We start from the raw sequence: 15,651 nt of genomic DNA on the forward strand, positions 1-15,651 counted from the left end.
GCGCACCATTTTCTCTTACATAGCTCGTCCTAGCTCGCATTGGTCAAGTTTCCTTCATCAGGGCAGACCTTCAGGGCAGTCGAGTGGGGTGGTTCTTCCACCCCCCCCCCCCCCCCCCCCCCCCCCCCCCGCTTCGGACCTGAACCCCGGAATTTACAATGAAATAAACATCGAATACGAACCACAACATTGCCTCAGAGTTTTCGATATGCCCTCCAGGGACGTCCAACCGCTGAAAACATCAAATCAAGTTTGAGTCATAATCTTTGTTACCCGATACTCTCGTATAATGGGCGTCTCTGGTTGGCTATTTTGAAAAATAGAATACAGGCTTCCCGTCTTGCGAGTTACCGTTTCCTGGGCTAAGTTTTATGTAAATTACATTAAAAATTGGTAAATTTAACTGTGGGTGGTTATTTTGAAGTTTTCTTACAAAATCCGATGTATTTTTAATTGTAAAGGAGTGGTACGTGATTATTTCACGGGTAAACACTAGTTTGCCTAAATGACATTCGTGCATCAGTGCTTTGCCGTGAGTTTCGCTTAGCGGGGCGGTGATTATTCTGTTTTGAAATTTCTAATCCCAACTTCCTCTTGATATGTGAATGATACACCGATTTAACCGATGTTCCGATTCCAAAGAAAAGTGTCACTAGTCTATAAACAGGGGCATCAGAGTGATCCCAAAAGTAGGGGGAGTTTAGTTTGTTGGTATTTGCTTTGGTTCGAGCAATTTCTCTCGGCCAATTTGGGAAACCCAATTTTGGGGTCAGTACGCAGCTCTTACAAGCTGCAATTTGATTGGGCAAATGAACATTATCCGCACCTCGACACAAAGAACGAGAAGAATAAGAAAAGAACTCCTTTGTAGAACAAAGATAATAGGAGACAAAGCAGCTGCGTACTTAATCAAATTTTAAATTCCATCTAGTCACTCGTCTATATAATCAATGCCATTAGAGAATTCTATTTTACGTCTCATGCTTGCATTATAGGCAATGTATAGCATTCTCTGCATTATTGAGCTATCAAGGGTACTTCTTCTTGCTGTGGACGTCCCACTTTAGGGGTGAGTTTCAAAGTTGTGACTTATAAACTGAATTTGCTACTTCCTAACTAAAATTGACTGTTACTTTATCAACACTTACATAATCTGCGGCTATTCTCCCGGCCTTGGCCCTATTAAAAGTGTGATATTCTGTTCAAATTGAATAAATATTAGCTATGGTCTAGCTTTATGATGCTTGTTTGGAAGTTTACATAAGTTGCTCTTACCAATTTACCTAAACAATATTTGTATTTCATTGAAATTCTAAATTATCTTGCAAAACAGTTCCTTCACCTTGAGGTGAGAAAGTGCAGTCAATGTGTAGTTCCAGAGAATATCCATACTTCCCCCCCCCTCCCCCATGGAAGGGGTGGGAGGTATGACCCCCCACCCATCTGACACTTCCAACTCCCTGAAAAACAAACAGTAACTGTTAAGGACCCCCACCCACCCGTATTTATTTTCAATCCCCTCCATGTGGGGGGGGGGGGGGGGGGGGTATGGATATTTTCTGGAATAAGAAAGTAGCCCACTCTATATGCAAAACATTTAAATCAAGACCGAATACTCTCATTTAAGCCATATTATGTTATGCAATACCAACAATGTAAATGGAATGCAAATAAATAAATGTGTGTATTAAATGTGTGTGTCACAATCTAAGTTTAGTCCTCCAACTGAATGTAACAGTTTTGTTTTTAAGCGACAAAGAAGTATGATCTCAATAATATCCCAAAAGTTTTGCAAAGTTCGCGAGGCGGAACTGCTCGGAGGCGAACCATAACCGCGGTGAAATTAGCAGCTTAATTCAAGAAGTCGTAGTAGTCAAATCTGAAATCATAGGCTTATAGGGCTGTCCAAGGCAAATCAGAAAATCATAATCTTAATGGCATTTACAAAATTCGAAGAGCGTGGTGAAGCAGCGAAAATGGTGTACTCATGCGTAATTCGAGTGAAAACTCCTATAAATGGCCGGACTAAAGTTATCGGGCAACTCGCTAGCGGGCTATTTTGGTATATTTCTTGCAAACTATTTCACCAAACGAGGCTGAAAACTGTAGTCTCAACCCTCCCTGGGGCGATTTAGGAAATTTTGAATTCCATCTAGTCAGTCGTCTATATAATCAATGCCATTAGAGCATTCTATTTTACGTCTCATACTTGCCTTATATGCAATGTATAGCATTCTCAGCATTATTAAACCATCAAGTGCAGTTTTTCTGGCTGGCACGTTAGGGTGAGTTTCAAAATTTTGACTCATAAATAGAACTTGCTACTTCCTAACTAAAATTGACTGTTACTTATACCAACGACTTATAATTATCAGCGTATTTTTTTTTCATCCCTTTTTACGGGGTAAAAATCTTCGTCCAAATAATGCCTTTCGCGGCTAATTGTTTTTCAAAATTTCGTTCAAATTGAAATCCGTTTTAGTGCCCCTTACAAGCGTACGGTCTATCTGATCCCTGGCGAATATAATCACCAATGCTTTTAGTTTGCAAATTCTGAAATAAATATGAGATATTATTAATCGGCGAGCTGCGATACACGTGCTAATGAAATTACAATTTAGGGTTTTTGGTACAATCTTAAACAACCGTGGTTGGAGACCACTCCATTTTGCGTATATAGGGTCACATTCCCACTTGTTAAATAGCACAAAAATACCCTTCTTAATATGCTAGAGCAGTCATATATACCGTCTGACGTACGGACATTAATCTTCAGGTCAACACACATGGCTGATTTCCAAGATGATAAATACGGTTCCGCTCGGTGCTCCAATTGGTTCTCGTACTTGTTCATGTGCGGGGTGAGCCGGATTCTCAAAAAGGGGTATGATCACCATTTGAATGAGGAGGACTTGGACCCACTGCACCCAAGCGATGACTCCCGACCAATCATAGACAATCTACAGGAAATGTGGAACCAGGAACTTCGGACCGCGGTAAACACCGGACGAAAACCCCGCCTGTGGAAAGCTGTTATGAATACTTTCTCACTGGAGTTCATTCTAAAAATCGTTATCCTGAAAACTTTAAACTCGTTCTACGTGATAATGATAATTGTAATGCTAAATTTATATCTCGATGCATTGGAAGCTGGTCCTAGGGCGCATCCGACATACACCTTGTTGTGTCTCGTTGGTATCTGCCTTTCGACGTTATTTAAGTTGTTCGCGTACCATCATGAATATCTAATGGAAACTGTCATGGGAATGAGGCTGAAAATCGCGGTGTCTGGAATCGTTTACAAGCACGTGAGTCTGTCCGTCTGTCTGTTTTTCTGTCTGTCCGTCTCTCTCTTTATCTGCCTCTCTAGTCTATAACTCGTTCAATAATGTACAGGTCCTAAAGTCAAGTCGCTATAACCTCTACAAGCAGACAGAGGGTTACATCATGAATCTGGTCTCTAACGACGCTAGACTGATGGAAAAGCTTGTGTATTACGGAATGAGCCTCGTGCGATTCTTTTGGGAAACTATCTTCGCAGTTCTTGTTATCATCTTCCTTATCGGATGGCAAGCGCTGTCATGCATTCTACTCTTCGCTTTAATGGGGTTTCCTGTTTATTATCTGGCCAAGTTGTTTTCGAAATTTCGTCAAAAGCAGTTCAAGCTCACAGATAGGAGATTAACGACTATGAACGAGATAATATCTGGAATAAGAGCGCTCAAAATGAATGCTTGGGAAGACAATTACAGAAAGAAAGTAATGCATATAAGAAGGTAAGGAAATATACCGGGAACATAAATTTTCAAGGTGCAATCTCTTGTCCTTTACATCGTTTCACTCTCAAATTCCCGTGGCCTTGTTTGGCCAGCGTGTTTTAACAGAGTTCTTAAAAGAGTTGTTATTATAATCCGTGTGTTGCACTGTAACATTTTGTGTTTCATTTCGCAGCCAAGAAATCAGCAAACTCAGAGACGCACTTATGATTCGGTTAAACACGCAAGCTTTTATCAACGTTGCACCTTGCTTAGCGACTCTGATATCAATATTAGCACTGGCCCACGCCCGAGTCCCGCTCACTGCGACCTCACTTTTTACCCTCGCCTCTTTACTTGGTATACTTACGAACACAGTTGGAATAGGGTTGTCTGATGCTTTGTATAGTATCTTTGACGCGTATATGGCCCTCGGAAGAATGCAGGCTTTCCTGTTAGAACCTGACGGAAATATTTCAGCTACTCAAATACATCTATTCCAGCAGCTGAGACAGCCAGATATCAAATTACACAAAGGCAACGATCAAAGCACCGACTTGCGGGAAAGTAAGGGAGCTTATGTCGAAGTGACGGAGCTGTGGGCAAGTTGGGGCACTAATGGCTCGTTAGCACTGCGTAATGTGAGTCTGAGCGCGACCCATGACAAGCTTGTGATGGTGACGGGTTCTGTAGGGTGCGGCAAGACGTCTCTCCTTATGGCAATCCTCAAAGAGATCCCAATAAAACACGGATCTGTTGACGTGCGCGGGAAGATAGCGTTTGCGAGTGAAACACCTTGGGTGTTCTCAGACACCTTTAGAGAGAACATACTATTTGGTAACAATTATATCAAAAAGAAATACGATCACGTGATCGCACTGTGCGACTTGGTCGATGATGTTAAGCGATTACCTAAGGGCGACCTTAGTATGATTGGTCAGCGGGGTGTGAGTTTGAGTGGCGGTCAGCGGTCTCGTCTCAGTCTCGCACGCGCTGTGTACTCGGGCGCAGATATCTTTCTATTGGATGACCCCCTCAGTGCTGTCGATACCCAAGTGGGACAGCATATATTCGACAAGTGCATCTGCGGAGAGTTGAAAAGCAAACTCCGGATCCTCGCCACTCATCAAGCACAGCATTTGCCTCGCGCTGATCACGTGATGATATTGGATAAAGGCCGCGTTGCAACTCAGGGCCGCTATAATGACATAAAGAACAGTAGCGCTTTAAGAGAGATTATGTGTGAACTCAAAAGAAGCCGGACTATGACGGCAAGGAGTTTGGAGCAGGGCGTGGTCCAGATAAAGGGGGAGGTGGACGAGACTGTGGGGTACCAGGACCTAGAGGAGGAGGAGGAAGATAGGGCCTTGGGTGTGGTCACGTGGGGGTTGTATTGGCAGTACTTCCGCGCAGGTCTTTCTGCTCCAGCAATCGTTTTTGTGTTGGCTTTTTGGGGTTTAGCTGAAGGTAAGAGGTGATCAATGCTTTAAATGCTCGGTGTGTTTGATGATTAAAATGTGTTTAATGTTTATAGGTCGTGTTGGACAGTTGTTTCAACAAATGACTCATGTGAAAAAATGAAAACCTATCATATCTACCCACACCCACATGTTTCATATTACGTTCATATGCATTCATAATCTACATTCTGAAGATTAAAATAACTTTGATAACGTATGGATTTGCGTATGGATCGTGTTTTTTTTCCCTCCAGTGGCTCGTATAGCTCCGTATTGGTGGTTATCCGTGATGTCACGCATGACGCGTGACCAGAAGGAAAGTGGCTTGACGTTTGGCACGTATGCGACTCTTATCTGCTTCGCATTCTTCTTCTACTTTATAAGGACAAACCTCTTCACTGTCGCTATTTCCCGGTCATCTCTGAATCTGTACGACAAAATGACAGTGGCCGTCACTAAATGCCCTGTTCTCTTCTTCGACACGAACCCCGTAGGTCGAATCATGAACAGGTTCTCCAAGGACACTGGTGGCATGGACAATTTGCTTCCATATGGACTATGCTTCGTATTAGTGGTGTTTTACCAGTTCATAGCGATGGTGGTTTCAATGGCAGTATTTAACCCGTGGTTCGTGGCAGGAAGCATCCCAATTCTGGTTGTCTTTTGTTTGCTTGTAAGGTAAATACTCAGTTATAGTTAACCAGAGGTTTTCTAGGCAGAAAATCCTTTCCATTCTGGTTGTCTTTTGTTTGATTGTAAGGTAAATACTCAACATTGGCGGCGTCTAAGCCAAATAAAGGTTTAAAGAGTTTTTGTCAGCCATCATTTTGTCATAATAGTGTCATAATAGCATCCATTTCCATTGGCTAATTCCACTTTACAAAAGCCTTACAATATTTTGTATTGAAATTGGAAAATGAGGCATAAATCTTTTTTAGATTATTATTTTTCATATTTTTTCACCTTTTTTGTCTTCCAATGTTTCTTGAAAGCAATAACAAAGGTGTGGCTGGCAAGGGTTCTTTAAGGAGGATGCATGGGCGAAGTTAGTCAACAGCTAGCTAAACAATATGTGATTTTTGCATTAACGGCATTCTTACCAAGCACATGAACTAGTACTATTTTAGTTTCCTTTTGCTATATGGCAAAAGTACTAGCTAGAATACAATGCTTTTACTGTCGAATCTGTTGTATCACGACCCGCGTTTTCAAAACACGATTTGTTTTGGTTTTCTGTTCCGTCAGTAAAACCATTCTGAGCCATTCAGAGTCTCGCTTTGTGCACTTTCCTCTGTTCCTGGCTATCCTCTGGACGAAAACCAGACAGTGTCGCGACAGAAAGCCAGACAACTGCACTAGGCAAGAGATGGCAAGAATCTGATTGGCTTAGAATAATTTGACTGGCGGAACAGAAAATCCCAAAAGACAAAAACAAATCAATGTTTCTAAAATGCGGCGTCGCGATACAACGGATTCAACAGTAAAACAAAACTAATCTCTTTGTGTGCTCAGATTTTACCTGCGAACAGCGCGAGAGCTGCAGAGATTAGAGAGCATCAAAAGTAGTCCATTGTTCGCCCATGTGTCTGACACAATGGTGGGGATAGAGACTGTGCGTACCTATCACATGGCGAACACCTTTTTCGATGTCTACATTGGGTTTGTATTAAAGAGATGTTTTTATTTTGTCCTTCATAACTACACCCCCTACTTCATCCCCCACCATCTTTTTTTCTTCAGTTCCTCCGACCTCTATTCTCGTCTTGTCTTTATTATTTTTTCGATTTTCCCTTATCTGCTAGCCTCGCCTCTCTTGCCTTGCCTCCCCTTTGCATCACCTTGCTTCTTCTACTGCTTTTACTTCGTTTATTTGGACCTTCCACCTTTCTTTATTGTTACTGTGAGTGATCCATTATAGGTTATACTCATTTTGGCATGTTTAATCTTTCCCTTTACTCATTCTCCAATTACATCCGCAGAAACCAAAATGAGCAAACCCGCGCGTTCAAGCTCGTCTTGACCACAAGCCGATGGGCGAACATGTACACAGACATGATGGCCAGTCTCTTTGTTGTTGTTATTGCTGTTGGATCGCAGTTTCTCAATCAGGAACCTGGTAAGCATTCGATGATTAAGGCTTAAAGCCGCATTGTCACCAGTTTACTTCCGGAGCTCCGACGGAAACCTCAACAAAAGAATCTATTAGAATCCGAGATATTTAACAGGCCATCCGCTCTAAATTATCAATCACATCCTTAAAGAAACTTCCAATAGAAACACTGCTTTCAATATTTTGAAATATTTTTCGCGTTCTCCGTTAAAAATCATCGGATATTGTTAGATAATCGACCGGAAGTAAACTGGTGACAATACCTCTTCAAGACGTATTGATTTATCATCCTCACAATCAGCATCATTATCATCAGTTCTAATAGCTTCCTCCATGATAATCATAATTGCCATCGCCAATTAACGTGTTCGAAACCTTAACCATTTCATTTTTATTGAAAATTATGAAACACATGGGCTATCTTATCATAGTTGCTACTGAAAAAAATATTCGGGGTTCCGATTGTTACCTGTTACCTGTCCTCTTCGCGCCTATAAGGTACATAAGACCTCGATAGAGTTTCGCCATTTTGCCCTGTTCATCGCTGCTATTCTCGCCTCGTCCCATGACCTCAACCCTGCCTCACTCCTCTCCCTCTCGGTCATTCGCCTCCACGTCGTTTCGGCCTCCCTCTTTTTCCCTCAAGCGCCCAGGTCAGTGCAGTATAGGTAGAGCCGTAGCAGGCCACGTAAGATTGGGGGAGGGGGGGGGCACAATACAGAAACATTAAGAAAATATTGGGGGGCACAGCCACGCCCCTACTTGTCATTTTTTTATAATTTTTGAAAATATATATATTTTTTTTGGGGGGGGGCACATGCCCCCAGTGCCCCACCCCCTGCTACGGCCCTGATTGGTAATGCTGCCTCTCTCTCTCCATGCAGCATGTGGCCTATAATTTCTTATTTTCTTTCCGATTGTGCATTTTGTTTTCTAATCTACAGGTGTCACAGGTCTGCTACTCACCTTCGCAATCCAAGGCTTAACTCAAGTAGATTTTGGCGTCCAAATGGCGTCCGAGGTCGAGTGCCTTATGACGTCTGTAGAAAGAATAATAACTTACACAAAGCTTCTCTCGGAACCAGGCTACCACCGCCGTACCTTACCACCAGAGGACTGGCCCTACTGCGGCGCACTCAGCATCCAAGGGGTGTCGTTAGAGTATCTTGAGGGCGGGACTCGAGTCTTAGATGGAGTCAGCCTTGAGGTTCTTCCCAAAGAAAAAGTCGGCATCGTAGGTCGAACCGGAGCGGGTAAATCGAGTTTGGTAGCGGCGCTATTTCGCATTAGGGAGCCAAAGGGAAGGATCGTGGTTGACGGAATAGATCTGGGCAGTCTAAATATCCAAGATGCTCGGAGAGCCATGTCAGTCATTACTCAGACGCCTTTAGTATTCTCTGGAAGCCTAAGGAAGAACTTAGACCCTTTCCGCTGTTTTAGCGACCAGGAAATCTGGACGGCTTTGAATAATGTGCAGATGAAAAAATGCGTGGAGAGTTTACCAGGAAAGCTGGAGTACCGTCTGGGCGAGTCCGGCTCTGGTTTTAGTGTGGGCGAGCGACAGCTACTATGTCTTGCGCGAGCATTGCTACAGAATACCAAGCTTATAGTCCTAGACGAAGCCACAGCGAACGTGGATTACCGGACTGACCGGTTAGTACAACAAGTTATACGGGATATGTTTGCTGACGTCACAGTGCTGACTATCGCGCATCGCGTCAATACTATTATGGATTATGACAAAGTGGTTGTCATGGATGCCGGTCACGTGGTTGAATATGGTGAGCCCCAGGAGCTTGCTCGGAGAAGTGATGGCTACTTTGCTCGTCTTGTGCAAGCCCATGATAACATGAAAAGAAGCTGATGGTAAAAAAAAAAAAATCAGTAAAACTAGAAAAGACATCAATATTTTGGGATTTTGTTACTGTCATGAAATAAGGTCAAAACAAGCAGAGTGGAGTACCCACTGCACGCAGAAGCTTTTATAAAAGTTCTGTTTTCTTCATAGGAAGACCAGGTAATTATTTTGAAGCTCGCCTTTTGTAGTAGTCTACATGGGTGCTTCGCCAGCCTCAATTTGGACTATTTAATCAGTATGTAGCCCCATTTGGGCTATTTAAGGCTTAGAGTCGGCGGTGAAAAGCGGCCGTATGATTTTTGCTCGTGTAAGCTCACAGTGTGTGTGAATGGAATTATAATGGAATAACAGTACGTTGTCACTCTTAAGTTTGTTGTATAAAGGATATGGGCTATTTTTTAGCAAAATTTGTGTCAGCGCGCGTACATAAGTGAAATTCACATGTTTTGATTAGAATTATTTTTTATTTAGCTGGTCATACAGGTGAAAAACAAAACACATCTAAGTGAACCCTACTTTTTCATTTCAAAATGTTGTTCATATCGTCGGTCTACACAAGCTATAAATAAATTTCCAATTATAGGAGATACGAAAGGGTGCACTGAAAAAAAAGGGGGAATGAAGGAAATATACTTTTCAGTTAGCTTCTACTGTTATAGTGGTAGAAGCCATAAATTAAATAATTGATTAATTAATTAATCAATCAATCAATTAATTAATTAATTAATTAATTAATTAATAATAAGTACTGTACCCACAACAAGCCCAGTTTCTAGTACAGTAAAATGAAATTATGAGGAATATAAATCAAACGATTGCAAGCTGGAGCATTTTAAAAGAAAAAAAGCCCACAAAACAACATGGCTACTATCATATCTATATCCCAATGCATAATATTTTTTATCTAACAGCAAAAGCGGATGTTCTTGTGTTATCATAATAGAAAACAAAGAACCCCAACAAGAATATGTATTGAAAAAGAAAACGGCGATTTTTTAAAAATAAAATCACACTTTTTTATTGCACACACAATCTGAACACTTTTTAGGGAAAGCAGGGGCTCATAAGTAGGGGCAATCAACTTCCCCACATCCTGGTACTATGTAGGTGTCACGGCGTTTCCTAGGATCAGGCGATTTTTAGACGCGCGATGACAGGGCGGAAAAATTGACTTTGTCTCAAGGAATCCAAAATGGCGGCCGAGAAGGGGAAAAACGACGCTTGCTTTTCAAAGTCTTCCTACGTCGTCATATGCCTTCTTATTTCTGAATCCTTTTTGTCGCAGAGAAAGAAACATTCTGTTACTAACCTTGGACTATTTATTTCTCCATAAGGGGACTCAAACGTTGTTACGAGGACATTTTTCTTGCTCTTGCAAAGCAAGACTATTGTTAGTTAACTAGCAGTATCAAAAACCTTAAGAATGATAATATCGCCTCTCAGCGACAAAATTTCGAGATCGATACAAATAATCACTTATTTTTTGCAAGAGTAAGGCACCTATATAGTACCAGAATGTGGGGAAGTTGATTGCCCCTACTTATGAGCCCCTGGGAAAGGACATTATTTATCAGGGGAGGGCTGCTAAGTTGATTTTTTTTCCGGTTCAAAAATTTCGCCCGCCCCCCCATTTAAAGCCCCAAAATGGTGACTCTCCCCCAAAAAGGCGACCGGCCCTTCCCCGAGAAAAAAAGGAAGCTGATGGCCTGGATGTCGCTGTTTTCAGAATGTGTTACGATAGTGTTCTGACCAATATTTCAGGTTCAGAGCAGGATTGAAAAACCTATAAAGGTTTTGAGGCCCTCCCCCAATTCGGCGCTCAAAAAATTGCAACCTTCCCCCCAAACATAGCAGCCCTCCCCCCCCCCCCCCCCGTTAAATAAAAATAAAGAATCAAGGTAACAAAAAGTTTCATAAAAATGAAATATTAAACATTGTAGGCTAGGCGGTACAGATGCGTCTTGAGCGTTTGTTTAAAAGGGGTTAGTCCTCATATCCGGCTGATGATAATAGGCAAATTGTTCCATAGTTCTGGACCGGCATGTGCGAATGCCCTGTCTCCTAGGGTTTTGCATCTAGTCTTTGGGATTACCAGGAAGTTAGCGGTGTTTGATCTGAGGTTATAGGAAGAGCGACTGCAGTTGATAAGGGACTTCAGATAGGAGGAAGCGTTGCCATTAATGCTGTGGTGAACATAAAGCAGAATCTTGAACTGTATCCTGAATTCCACAGGTAGCCAGTGTAAGTGAGTCAGGACGGGTGTGATGTGATCAAACTTAGGTTCTAGTTGTACAACACGCGCAGCAGCATTGAGGATCCGCTGGAGACGATTGATTTGGTATTCAGGGATCTTGAAAAGGATTGAGTTTCAGTAGTCTAGATGTGTCGTAACAAAGGCATGGATCAAAATTTTACAGGCGTTTTTATTCAAGTACTTTTGTATTTGTTGAATAGAGTATAAGCCACGGAAAGCCTTGCTGCACACCTCGCTGACATGTGCATCCATGCTCATGTTCTTGTCAAACCAAGCACCCAGGTTCCTCACTTCTGATTCTGGTTTGATTTCCGACATACCGACTGAAACCGAGTTTATATCGACCTTCTCCAGCTGTTGGCGTGAGCCAATTACCAAGAATTCTGGCTTGGGGTCGTTTATTTTTAGGCGATGACTAATCATCCAAGCACGTACTTCAGATATGCATTTCTCGATTGCCCTCAATGTATCTTCTTGACCTGATGGATGTGACGGCTTGAAGGAGAGATAAATCTGTGTGTCATCGGCATACCCATGTGCGTTTGGGAGGTGTTGATTGATGATGTTGAAAATGCCACTCGCATATACAAAAGAGAATAGGATTAAGACAACTACCTTAAGGAACACCACATTCAAGACTGAAGCTTTAAACTGACGTGTTGTTTATGACAATTTGCTGCTGTCTTCTAGCAAGGAAAGAATCGATCCACTTCTTTGCATTCCCGACCAAAGTTCGTGCTAAGGATTTCGAGCAAGATGTTGTGTTTGATGGTGTCGAATGCCGCACATAGATCCAGTAGCACTAACAGCATGACCTCCTGTCTGTCCATGGCCATTAATACGTCGTTGTGGACTTAAGGAGTGCCGTCTCCGTCGAGTAGCCTTGACGATATGATGACTGGTAATCTGGAAAAGGTGCATGTACTTCGCAATGTGAGAGCAGTTGATCAATGACCACCCTCTCAGTCGTCTTCGCAATGAATGGTAGATTGCTGACAGGACGAAAGTTCTTAAAGATAAGGTCCAGGCCGAGGTTTCTTTAGCAGCGGTATAACATGCACAGTCTTCCAGCGATCGGTAACTCTTCCTTCACCTATCGACGAGTTAATGATTTGGTGATGATGGGGACGAGGACCTCGGCACATTGCTTCAAAATCCGGGTAGGAATTGGATCCAGGCGACACGTTGCACGGAAGGAAGACATAACAATTTTGTGTATCTCATCTTCTGGACGTGGTTTGAAGTTATCAAGTTTTGAAAGGGGACTACTTGTAATTGCAACTGGCTTTACAACAGAAGGCGCTATCTCAGTTAAGCCGTCTTTGTTGATTTGAATCTTCTTGCAGAAAAACTCCCCGAAAGTCATTCGCCAGGCGGAGAGAATCCTGATGTGGTGGTAAAGGATTACCCTGTTTCGGTTTGACCAGTGACGACATAATTGCTAAGTCTTCTTGAATCACCGGGGCACTCTCCTCTCTCACTTTGCGACGATTTTGCAGTATCAAGATGAGTAGAGAGGGGCGTAACCAGGGGGGCGGCCCAGGGGGCCTGGGCCCCCCTTCTACCAGCAGTAATACAGTAAAAGTATGAGACATTATCTAAAATACAGAAGAAAATGCCTTGAAAGGGCCTTTTGGGCCCCCTCCTGTTAAAAATCTTGGCTACGCCGCTGGTAGAATACTCATTTCGTATTTTACGACAGTTCATTTTTTCTTTTACAAATAAAGACCCTTATCCGCCACACATTTGTTAACCATACGTTAATACTTCATTTACTTCATTTAATTCATTCGAAAATACCGCAATTGCTTTCCGAAGACAGCCGACGGAAATGGATCCTTTCTCACACTTGTTATATTGACAAAAAGTGGCAGACAGACCTACTCAAGCTTTTTCTGACTATCTTCATATGTCGGTGGAGGCGGCAGACCTTGAGCGCCAGAATCGCTCTGAATGGGGTGCAAGAAGGGAGCTGAATTATCCGCAGGGGGGTACGGTGATGCTGTTGCTCCCTGGGGAGGGTAGGGCAATCCAGCGCTAGGCTCTAGGGGTGGGTAGGGAGTATTTGTGTTCTGAGGGGGGTAGGCTGCGGCCGAGGCGTCATAAGGAGGTAGGTATGGATGATTTCCGGTCACTGCGTTGTAATCTGGCGGAGCGCCTTCTCGTGAGCCCAAATCACGACCCTTAAAATCAACTTCTGGTGCTGATTCGTTACTGCCACTGCCACTGTTTTCATGCGCTTGGTTGGTGTGCAAATAATGAGCACTAGCGTTGTTTGAGATGGTATTCGGGTTAGTGCGACAGAAGTGTTTTCGGCAGCAGATAAAGGCGGCAATGAGAACTGCAATACCAATCAAGGTACCAAAGACTGCTCCGGCGATGGTGCCTGTTCTGGTGGAACCACCGACAACAGCACCCGAACTTGAGCGGCGTCTCCGAGACAAAGAGCGCCGACGTGTTGAGATTGTCCGACGGCGTGAGTTGGATCTACGGCGTGATGACGGTTCGGCATCGGCAAAGTACGAGACCACTACGAGTATGCAAATGAGCAAACAAATAATCTTGAGATCCACACGGGCCATACTGTCATAATAGAGTTCTGTCAAAGTCTTAATGGGACGCAGTTCTAGTATCGATGTTTGCAAAACGGAGAACCTGTGCCAAAGTTCCTATAAGGATGGAAAACATAATCATTACCATGCTTTTCAAATTCCTCCATCACGCTATCAGGAATAATACAGCAAAGTGACATGTGACACGAGCTGATTTTTTGGTTTATCTTTTTTTCACACACTTTTGTGTTCTATTTGTTGACTTGTGTAACGTAGCTACGGTAACAAAAGAGCGATTATTCTCTAAAGTCAAGGGTGAGCTAAGGCTATTGTTTTGAATAAAAATAACTTTTAGGCTAGTTTCGACGTGACTCAAGAATTTTCGTGTTCTGTTTTAACAGGCCCACATAAAATAATATATGTCACTTTGATCCTGATTTACTTCAAACGTTTAAATAAACAGATAAAACAATAACAAGAAGCAAGTTAGTTTATAGTAATCGTGAATTCCTTTCACGGTCTAACAACCACAAAATGCAGGGAATTATCATAAAAAATCATCAAAAGTAGAATAAATTAGTTTTTATATGGAAAAGTCATCTGGAAAGTAAATGATAATTTACAACCTTTATTATAGAGAGCAATTTTTCTCAAGTTTATATGAGAAATAAGACTAAATTTTCTATTACGATTACATAATGATGACACAACAATATGGAAGAAAAACATGTCTTAAAAGAGATGAGGAAATATCTTTGCATACCTACCCGACTGTGATAAAATATCGCTGCGTATCAGCACTGCCTTCACGAAGAATGATAAGTATCGGACTCTGCAATTGCAATGTTGTTATTCACCTGATCGTAGAAGAAGGCAATACCTTTGATCGAATGCAAATATATCCAATCAGTGTTAAACAATTACCGATATCACAACTAGGCGAGCAAACATAAATAAAGCGTTTGCTTTCCGGGGTCTTCTGTTAGGGATTTGTGGTCGTGACAATGTCGATCTAGGTTGCGTGACGTATGTGACGTACTTTATGTTCTTAAAGCCGCAGTCACCAGTTTACTTCCGGTCGATTGCGTAACAATATCCGATGATTTTTAACGGAAAACGCGAAAAATATTTCAAAATATTAAAAACAGTGTGTTTATTGGAAGTTTCTTTGAGGATGTGATTAATAATTTAGAGCGGATGGCCTGTTTAATATCTCGGATTTTAATAGATTCTTTTGTCTTTTAACGGTTGAGGTTTCCGTCGGACCTCCGGAAGTAAACTGGTGACAATGCGGCTTCAACACAGGAAGCCCATCCTTATGACTTGCACGGGAGGGTAGATAAAAATTGAAACTCGAAACTTTTGTGCAAGTCATTGCACTTTTCATTGCATTTTTCTCCATCAAGATATTCCACTCTTAACGTTCGGAAAGTAAAAAGGTAGAAAACATTAAAGGAGATTGATAAGTTTGATGTGTGATTACGCGTTTTTAGTAAAAATTGAAAATATTGGTAGTCTAAGATAATAAACAGCACTTAATTGTGCAAAATAGAAAAACGCATATCCATAAACGCTCTATTGTTTAACTACATTATTCCCTTTTTTCACAGTAAGCGTATGCGCATTCACACATTCCTAGCGGATGTGACGTCAATGCTATGC

General features: G+C 42.1%; 1 protein-coding gene and 1 long non-coding RNA gene across 3 annotated transcripts; one reads left to right on the forward strand and one right to left on the reverse strand.

Moving 5' to 3' along the window:
• Nucleotides 1–370: 370 nt before the first annotated feature.
• Nucleotides 371–9,534, forward strand: LOC5520984 (ATP-binding cassette sub-family C member 4). Of its 2 annotated transcripts, none has more exons than XM_032366214.2 (8): nucleotides 371–1,069; nucleotides 2,777–3,308; nucleotides 3,397–3,776; nucleotides 3,952–5,222; nucleotides 5,470–5,893; nucleotides 6,728–6,874; nucleotides 7,195–7,331; nucleotides 8,270–9,534. In XM_032366214.2, exons 2-8 carry the CDS (start codon nucleotides 2,787–2,789, stop codon nucleotides 9,187–9,189), a joined length of 3,801 nt encoding a protein of 1,266 aa, XP_032222105.1. In that variant the 5' UTR covers nucleotides 371–1,069; nucleotides 2,777–2,786; the 3' UTR covers nucleotides 9,190–9,534. The 2 variants fall into 2 exon arrangements, with proteins under 2 accessions (XP_032222105.1, XP_032222104.2); XM_032366213.2 differs by lacking the exon at nucleotides 371–1,069 and adding an exon at nucleotides 2,159–2,285.
• A 93-nt stretch (nucleotides 9,535–9,627) lies between these two features.
• LOC116604154 lies at nucleotides 9,628–15,129 on the reverse strand. The gene is made up of 2 exons (XR_007311975.1): nucleotides 14,757–15,129; nucleotides 9,628–14,106 (listed from the first exon to the last, which is right to left on the reverse strand). It is a non-coding gene; the product is annotated as an uncharacterized LOC116604154 (long non-coding RNA).
• Nucleotides 15,130–15,651: the final 522 nt, after the last annotated feature.

This window comes from Nematostella vectensis, chromosome 6, assembly GCF_932526225.1.
Source record: "Nematostella vectensis chromosome 6, jaNemVect1.1, whole genome shotgun sequence".
In the NCBI taxonomy this organism is placed as follows: Eukaryota; Metazoa; Cnidaria; class Anthozoa; order Actiniaria; family Edwardsiidae; genus Nematostella; species Nematostella vectensis.

What these genes read in the sequence shown, in the direction of transcription:
- LOC5520984 (XM_032366213.2), top strand. Translation starts at nt 2,176, where the DNA reads ATGCCATTAGAGCATTCTATTTTACGTCTCATACTTGCCTTATATGCA. An exon ending in TTTCTGGCTGGCACGTTAGG is followed by an intron (nt 2,286 to 2,776) that starts GTGAGTTTCAAA and finishes ATTAATCTTCAG; the next exon opens with GTCAACACACATGGCTGATT. An exon ending in GTCTTTTGTTTGCTTGTAAG is followed by an intron (nt 5,894 to 6,727) that starts GTAAATACTCAG and finishes TTGTGTGCTCAG; the next exon opens with ATTTTACCTGCGAACAGCGC.